General features: G+C 52.4%; 1 protein-coding gene across 1 annotated transcript in view; it reads right to left on the bottom strand.

Moving 5' to 3' along the window:
* Positions 1 to 9124: 9124 nt before the first annotated feature.
* LOC144487487 (uncharacterized) overlaps positions 9125 to 9180 on the bottom strand; it is a 65096-nt gene continuing 65040 nt past the window's right edge. Inside the window, exon 2 of the mRNA XM_078205582.1 lies at positions 9125 to 9180. This exon is cut by the window's right edge and continues 1075 nt beyond it. Within this exon, the coding sequence (XP_078061708.1) occupies positions 9155 to 9180 (26 nt within the window). The 3' untranslated portion in view covers positions 9125 to 9154.

Below are 9180 nucleotides of genomic sequence, written 5' to 3'. Positions count from 1 at the left end.
CGGCGGCAGCTCCAGGTGGCCAGCGATGCTATTTTTGCGGTGGGGCCAAGCATCCACGGCAACAGTGCCCGGCAAGAACGGCAATCTGCAGCCAGTGCGGTAAAAAAGGCCACTACAGCAAAGTCTGCAGGTCCAAACCTAAAAACGGCAGTGCAGCTTGTAACCCTCCAGAACGGAGACCGTCTCTTTCGACGCCGCAGTACCCACGAGGTCCGACCACGTGCGATCTCAGGACGGCGCCATCGTGGCAAACAGAGGAGCAGGAAGACCACCAGGAGTCGCTGCGCTTGGTGCCCTCGGCCACATGCTATCCATGGGGGCGGCCATCATGGTCCACGACGACTAGGAGCGACCAGCAGGGGTCCTCAGCATCCACATCGGCAGCATGCAGCAGCGACCAGCAGGGGTCCTCAGCATCCACATCGGCAGCATGCAGCAGCGACCAGCAGGGGTCCTCAGCATCCACATCGGCAGCATGCAGCAGCGACCAGCAGGGGTCCTCAGCATCCACAGCGGCAGCATGCAGTGACGCCCAGGGGCCAACGGTGGCGTCGATCTCTCTGGATCAGACCAGGCATTTCAGGCTGGAACATTCTATGATGGAGGTAAAGGTTAGTGGCAGAACTGTGAATTGTCTGTTTGACAGCGGAAGCACCGAAAGTTTCATACACCCTGAAACTGCTAAAAGGTGTGGACTCCGGATTCTCCCTGCCAAACAGACAATTTCCATGGCATCACAGTCCCGGTCTGTACCGATCCAAGGACAATGTATGGTAACTCTTGAGGTACAGGGCACAATTTACGAGCAATACAGGCTCCTTGTGTTACCTCACCTTTGCGCGCCAATTCTCCTCGGACTAAACTTTATGGCCCACATGAGGAGTGTGATCCTACAGTACGGTGGGCCACTCCCTTCACTGGCAGTAGGGAATCAGCCGCAGCCTCCAAATTGCCCAAAGCGCCCCGCATGCAATCTATCCACCCTGAAAATCACTACACCATCCCTCTTTAAGAATCTGGTACCTGGCTGCAAGCCCATCGCTACTAAAAGTAGGCGTTACAGCGCTGAGGACCGGATCTTTATTAGATCTGAGGTTCAGCGGCTCCTCAAGGAAGGGATCATACAGGCCAGTGCTAGTCCGTGGAGAGCGCAGGTCGTGGTAGTCAAAAGCGGGAACAAACCTCGGATGGTCATCGACTATAGTCAGACCATTAATCGTTATACGCAGCTGGATGCGTATCCTCTCCCGCGCATTTCTGATATGGTCAATCAGATTGCGCAGTACCGAGTGTTTTCTACCATAGACCTTAAGTCCGCCTACCATCAACTCCCCATCCGCCCAGAGGACCGACAATATACGGCTTTTGAGGCGGATGGTCGTCTATACCAATTCCTCAGGGTTCCATTTGGTGTCACCAATGGGGTCTCGGTCTTCCAGCGTGCTATGGACCGAATGGTGGACCAGAACGGGTTGCGGGCTACCTTCCCGTACCTGGATAACGTCACCATCTGCGGCCATGACCAGCAGGACCATGACACAAATCTCCAACACTTTCTGCGCACTGCATCTCACCTGAATCTGACCTATAACAGGGAGAAGTGTGTATTCCGTACGCGCAGGTTAGCTATCCTTGGATACGTGGTGGAAAACGGGGTCATCGGCCCTGATCCAGACCGTATGCGCCCCCTTACTGAACTTCCCTTGCCCGCTAGCACGAAAGCACTGAGGAGATGCCTCGGCTTCTTTTCGTACTATGCACAGTGGGTCCCCAACTATGCGGACAAAGCTCGTCCGCTCATTAAGTCCACGACCTTCCCACTTACGCCGGAGGCCCAATTGGCCTTCAAGGCTTTGAAAAGCGACATTGCGAAAGCCACGATGCACGCGGTGGATGAATCCATCCCCTTCCAGGTGGAGAGTGATGCATCGGACTTCGCCCTAGCCGCCACACTAAACCAGGCAGGCAGGCCCGTCGCGTTTTTTTCCCGCACCCTTCAAGGCCCCGAAATTCGGCACTCGGCGGTGGAAAAGGAGGCTCAGGCCATTGTGGAGGCAGTCAGACACTGGCGCCATTACCTGGCAGGTAAGCGGTTCACCCTGATCACGGATCAACGATCCGTGGCGTTTATGTTTAGTAACACGCAGAGGGGCAAGATCAAGAACGATAAGATCTTGCGGTGGAGAATTGAGCTCTCCACCTATAATTACGATATTATGTATCGTCCAGGGAAACTCAATGAGCCCTCGGATGCCCTCTCGCGCGGAACATGCGCCATCATGCAGGAGGACCGCTTGAAGGCTCTCCACAATGATCTGTGTCATCCTGGAGTCACCAGACTCTACCACTTTATAAAAGCCCGCAACCTACCCTACTCGGTGGAGGAGGTCAGGTCAGTTACGAGAAGTTGTAGGACTTGCGCAGAATGCAAACCACACTTTTATCGACCAGATCGGGCACATTTGGTCAAGGCCACTCGCCCTTTTGAGAGGCTGAGTGTAGATTTTAAGGGCCCCCTTCCCTCAACGGATCGGAATGTCTATTTCCTTAACATAATAGACGAATTTTCCCGGTTTCCGTTTGTTTTCCCCTGTGCGGACACGTCGACTGCCACCGTCATCAAGGCATTCAGTGAGCTTTTTACCCTGTTCGGGTACCCCTGCTATATTCATAGCGACAGGGGCTCGTCGTTCATGAGCAACGACTTGAGGCAATTCCTGCTCTCATTCGGGATTGCCTCTAGTAGAACCACGAGCTACAACCCTAGGGGTAACGGACAGGTGGAAAGGGAGAATGCTACAGTCTGGAAGGCTGTCCTACTGGCACTAAAATCCAAGGGCCTTCCAGTCTCCCGGTGGCAGGAGGTCCTTCCAAATGCGCTCCATTCTATCCGCTCCCTCCTGTGTACGGCAACCAATGCTACTCCCCACGAGAGGATGTTCTCATTCCCTCGGAAGTCGTCCTCGGGGACCTCATTGCCAGCCTGGTTGACGTACCCAGGACCCGTCCTTCTGCGGCGCCATGTGAGGGCTCGCAAGTCCGACCCCTTGGTCGAACCGGTCCAACTCCTCCACGCCAACCCTCAGTATGCCTATGTGGCATATCCTGACGGGCGAGAGGACACTGTCTCCATCAGAGACCTGGCGCCCGCAGGGGACGTAGCAACTCCTGTCGCTCCTATTCCCCCAGTCACAGATCCACTACTCCTCATTTCTTCCCCAGACGTGGCGCGGTCAGCACCGGGACCAGTGCATAACACTTTTACCCCCATGTACAGCTTGCCTGAGACTCGGAGATCGGCGCCACCATCATCACCACCACCAGCACCACCAATCGTTCCAGGATCCCCTGCACCATCGCCTCATCAGGGCCGGCCGGCCCGGGAGTCTTTGAGGGGACAGCCAGATGTTGCTTTGAGAGAGCCACCGCAAGCACCTGCTCCGGTTTCGCAACCGGTGTTGAGACGATCGCAGCGTCGGTGTGGTCCTCCAGACCGTCTGGACTTGTGAATCCTGTTATTTATTATTTTTTTTGTCATTATCTGTTCTCATTCACCCCACCACCTTTGGTTCCTAAAGGAGGGGTGAATGTGGTGAACCATCGTTGGTTCACCACTGGGGTTGTTATTATGTTACTGTTGGGCTAGGGTGTTGTTGTTGTTATGGGGGTTGTACTATGTTGTTGGGTTAGGGTGTTTACCTGTTCTAAGTGCTGTCTTGGCACACTCCAGTGGGGTCCCGCCTCCGGTGGCAGGGTATAAGACCCCCTGCTCCGGCAGGACCCCTTCAGTCTGAACGGTTGTATTAGTGTTAGCAGTTTCGTTGTTATCTGATTAAAGCCTTCAGTTATAAAGCCTTGTTTCCGGGTGCTCATTGGGGTGCATCACTCTGTCTGTCTCGCTGTTTGTCCCTTTCTTTCTCTCTCTGTCTGTCTCTGTCTGTCTCTCTGTCTTTCTCTCTGTCTGTCTGTGTCTGTCTCTCAATCTGTCTCTCTATCTGTCTCTGTCTTTCTCTCTCTATCTGGCTCTGTTTCTGTCTCTCTATTTCTCTCCTTCTGTTTGTCTCTTTCTTTCTCTCTCTGTTTCTCCCTCTGTCTGTCTCTCTGTCTTGGTATCTCACTCACTCTCTCCTCTCAGTCTGTCCGAGTCTGTCTCAGAGAATCAGAGGATAAACACTCACTCCCTCCACCACCGACGCACAGTGACAGCCGTGTGTACCATCTACAAGATGCACCGCAGCGACTCACCAAGGCTCCTTAGGCAGCACCTTCCAAACCCACCACCTCTACCATCTAGAAGGACAAGGGCAGCAGATACCTGGGAACACCCCCACCTGGAGGCTCCCCTCCGAGTCACTCACCATCCCGACTGGGAAATATATCGGCTGTTCCTTCACTGTCGCTGGGTCCAAATCCTGGAACTCCCTCCCTAACAGCACTGTGGGTGTACCTACACCACACGGGACTGACTGATGTCCAATAACAATCCTTGAACTCCCTCCCTAACAGCACTGTGGGTGTACCTACAGCACACAGGGACTGACTGATGTCCAATAAGAATCCTGGAACTCCCTCCCTAACAGCACTGTGGGTGTACCTACAGCACGCGGGGACTGACTGATGTCCAATAACAATCCTGGAACTCCCTCCCTAACAGCACTGTGGGTGTACCTACACCACACGGGACTGACTGATGTCCAATAACAATCCTGGAACTCCCTCCCTAACAGCACTGTGGGTGTACCTACACCACACGGGGACTGCAGTGGGTTGAAGATGGCGGCTCACCCACCACCTTCTCAAGGGGCAGTTAGGGATGTGTAATAAACGCTCGGCCCGGCCAGTGAGGCACGTGTCCCGGGAAAATAAATTTTAAAGAAAGGGAAGGACATATTTTCGAATCCCTAATTCCCTCACTCAAATGGAATCAGAGAATCCTGACACTACAGAAAGAGGCCATTCGGCCCATTGAACTCTGCAATAGAACATCCCACCTGGACCTCTTCCCTGTAACCCCACATATTTACCCTGCTAATTCCCCCAACCTAAAGGGCAAATTAGCATGGCCAATGCACCCTAACCAGCACATCTTTCAGACTGTGGGAGGAAACCGGAGCACCCGGAGGAAACCCACGCAGACACAGGGAGGAGGTGCAGACTCCGCACAGAGAGTGACCCGAGCCGGGAATCGAACCCGGGTCCCTGGCGCTGTGAGGTAGCAGTGCTAACCCACTGTGCTACTCTTGTTGGGATCCAGTGTTGGGGTCTTGCTGCTGTGAGGGTTGGGGAGCAGCAGTTGATGCAGGCTGGATTCTGTTTACTGAATTCACAACACAAAGACCATTTGTTGGAGTTAATATTTGTTTTATTCAGCAAGAGAGGCATTTTGAACAAAGGTAAGGGTCTCACACATCCAGGGCAGCAAGATCCCAGACCACAACCTCTCTCCTTCCCATATTCACCCCCCTCCTCCCTGCAATCCACCCCTCCCACCATCTTTCTCCCCCTCCAAATCCACCCCCCCCCCGCCCGCCACCCCTCCCCCCCGACCCCAGAGTGTGGACACCTCTTCCCACGGACGCAGAGCTTCACACTCTGACCACTGGTACTGTCGCAAAGCGAGGCGTGGAAAAGGAGGCTGTTCAGCCCCTCAGTTCTGCTATCCCGTTCATCACAATCCTCTCTCCCTCCCACCCCCCTCCCATCCAACAGCAATAGAACAGAGAACAGTGCAGCACCGGAACAGGCCCTTCGGCCCACGGTGCTGTGCTGACCATGACACCAAATTAAAGTAACCCCACCTGCCTGCCCTTGCTCCATTCCCTCTATTCCTCGCATATTCATGTGCTGCTCTAAAAGCCGCTGAAACACCCCTGTCGTATCTGCCTCCTCCACCATCCCTGGTAGCGCGTTCCAGACACCAACCACTCTACATAGAACAGTACAGCACAGAACAGGCCCTTCGGCCCACGATGTTGTGCCGAGCTTTATCTGAAACCAAGATCAAGCTATCCCACTCCCTATCATCCTGGTGTGCTCCATGTGCCTATCCAATAACCGCTTAAATGTTTCTAAAGTGTCTGACTCCACTATCACTGCAGGCAGTCCATTCCACACCCCAACCACTCTCTGCGTAAAGAACCTACCTCTGATATCCTTCCTGTATCCCCCACCACGAACCCTATAGTTATGCCCCCTTGTAATAGCTCCATCCACCCGAGGAAATAGTCTTTGAACGTTCACTCTATCTATCCCCTTCATCATTTTATAAACCTTTATTAAGTCTCCCCTCAACCTCCTCCGCTCCAGAGAGAACAGCCCTAGCACCCTCAACCTTTCCTCATAAGACCTACCCTCCAAACCAGGCAGCATCCTGGTAAATCTCCTCTGCATTCTTTCCAGCACTTCCACATCCTTCTTATAGTGAGGTGACCAGAACTGCACACAATATTCCAAATGTGGTCTCACCAAGGTCCTGTACAGTTGCAACATAACCCCACGGCTCTTAAACTCCAACCCCCTGTTAATAAAAGCTAACACACTATAGGCCTTCTTCACAGCTCTATCCACTTGAGTGGCAACCTTCAGAGATCTGTGGATATGGACCCCAAGATCTCTCTGTTCCTCCACAGTCTTCAGAACCCTACCTTTGACCCTGTAATCCACATTCAAATTTGTCCTACCAAAATGAATCACCTCACATTTATCAGGGTTAAAATCCATCTGCCATTTTTCAGCCCAGCTTTGCATCCTAGCTATGTCTATTTGCAGTCTACAATAGCCCTCCAACTCATCCACTACTCCACCAATCTTGGTGTCATCAGCAAATTTACTGATCCACCCTTCAGCCCCCTCCTCTAAGTCATTAATAAAAATCACAAATAGCAGAGGACCAAGCACTGATCCCTGTGGCACTCCACTAGCAACCTGCCTCCAGTCCGAAAATTTTCCATCCACCACCACCCTCTGTCTTCGGTCAGACAGCCAGTTACCTATCCAATCGGCCAACTTTCCCTCTATCCCACACCTCCTCACTTTCATCATAAGCCGACCATGGGGGACCTTATCAAACGCCTTACTAAAATCCATGTATATGACATCAACTGCCCTACCTTCATCAACACACTTAGTTACCTCCTCAAAAAATTCTATCAAATTTGTGAGGCACGACTTGCCCTTCACGAATCCGTGCTGACTATCCCGGATTAATCCGCATCTTTCTAAATGGTCGTAAATCCCATCCCTAAGGACCTTTTCCATCAACTTACCAACCACCGAAGTAAGACTAACCGGCCTATAATTACCAGGGTCATTCCTATTCCCTTTCTTAAACAGAGGAACAACATTCACCACTCTCCAGTCCTTTGGCACCATCCCTGTGGACAGTGAGGACCCAAAGATCAAAGCCAAAGGCTCTGCAATCTCATCCCTTGCCTCCCGAAGAATCCTAGGATACATTTCATCAGGCCCAGGGAACTTATCGACCTTCAGTTTATTCAAAACTACTAGAACATCCTCCCTCCGAACATCTACTTCCTCCAGCCTATAAGCCTGTAACACCTTCTCTTCCTCAAAAACATGGCCCCTCTCCTTGGTGAACACTGAAGAAAAGTATTCATTCATCACCTCACCTATCTCTACTGACTCCATACACAAGTTCCCACTACTGTCCTTGACCGGCCCTAACCTCATCCTGGTCATTCTTTTATTCCTCACATAAGAGTAAAAAGCCTTGGGGTTTTCCTTGATCCGACCCACCAAGGACTTCTCATGTCCCCTCCTAGCTCTCCTAAGCCCCTTTTTCAGCTCATTTCTTGCTAACTTGTAACCCTCAATCGAGCCATCTGAACCTTGTTTCCTCCTCCCTACATAAGCTTCCCTCTTCCTTTTTACAAGACATTCCACCTCTTTCGTGAACCATGGTTCCCTCACTCGGCCATTTCCTCCCTGCCTGACAGGGACACACCTATCAAGGACACACAGTATTTGTTCCTTGAAAAAGTTCCACTTTTCATTAGTGCCTTTGACCCTGAACTAACTGGCCAATGCTGTGATAATTTATAACTCCAGTACAATCGCATCTCACTGAAAACAGACTCCCCCCCACCCCCACCCCCACGCGGGAATGCGAACACATTCTCCCCGACCTCCCTTCCCAGTACAACCCCCTCTGTCCCCTCCACCATCATTCCTGGAATCAACACTCTTCAACATGTATTTACAGTCCCTCTTCCTCCAAACAGATCTCAGCCTGACCGGAAAAATGTATAAAGTTTTCTATATTCATCCGTGGGACACGGCCATCGCCGGCTGGCCCAGCATTTATTGCCCATCCCTCGTTGCCCTTGGAGGGCATTTGAGAGTCACCCACATTGCTGTGGCTCTGGAGTCACATGTCGGCCAGACCGGGTAAGGACGGCAGATTTCCTTCCCGAAAGGATATTAGTGACCCAGATGGGTTTTTCCGACAATCGACAACGGTTTCATGGTCAGATTCTAAATTCCAGATATTTTTTATTGAATTCAGATTCCAACATCTGCCGTGACGGGATTCGAACCCGGGTCCCCAGAACATTAGCTGAGTTTCTGGATTAATAGTCTATCATAGAATCATAGAATCCCTACAGTGCAGAAGGAGGCCATTCGGCCCATCGAGTCTGCACCGACCACAATCCCACCCAGGCCCTACCCCCACATATTTACCCGCTAATCCCTCTAACCTACGCATCCCAGGACTCTAAGGGGCAATTTTTAACCTGGCCAATCAACCTAACCCGCACATTTTTGGACTGTGGGAGGAAACCGGAGCACCCGGAGGAAACCCACGCAGACACGAGGAGAATGTGCAAACTCCACACAGACAGTGACCCGAGCCGGGAATCGAACCCGGGACCCTGGAGCTGTGAAGCAGCAGTGCTAACCACTGTGCTACCGTGCCGTTTAGCGGTAATCCCACTGCCTGCCCTGCCCTATGTGTAGATTATTCTTGGTCTTCTTGTACCTGATTCCCCCCCATCTCCCCCCCTTCCCCCCCACCCTCCCCCCCAATTCTCCCTGATGAGATATTGCCCCCCTTCCCCCCCCCCCCCCCCCCCCCCCCCCGACGCCCCTCCCCCAGCCCTCGCCGTGTGAGCAGATATATTGGGCCCTTGCCCCTTCAGAGCACAGTGACATCGTGGTTGG

This window comes from Mustelus asterias, unplaced genomic scaffold (assembly GCF_964213995.1).
Source record: "Mustelus asterias unplaced genomic scaffold, sMusAst1.hap1.1 HAP1_SCAFFOLD_836, whole genome shotgun sequence".
NCBI lineage: Eukaryota > Metazoa > Chordata > Chondrichthyes > Carcharhiniformes > Triakidae > Mustelus > Mustelus asterias.
The sequence above is the reverse complement of the archived record's forward strand: the minus strand, read 5'-3'. Positions and strand labels throughout refer to the sequence as shown.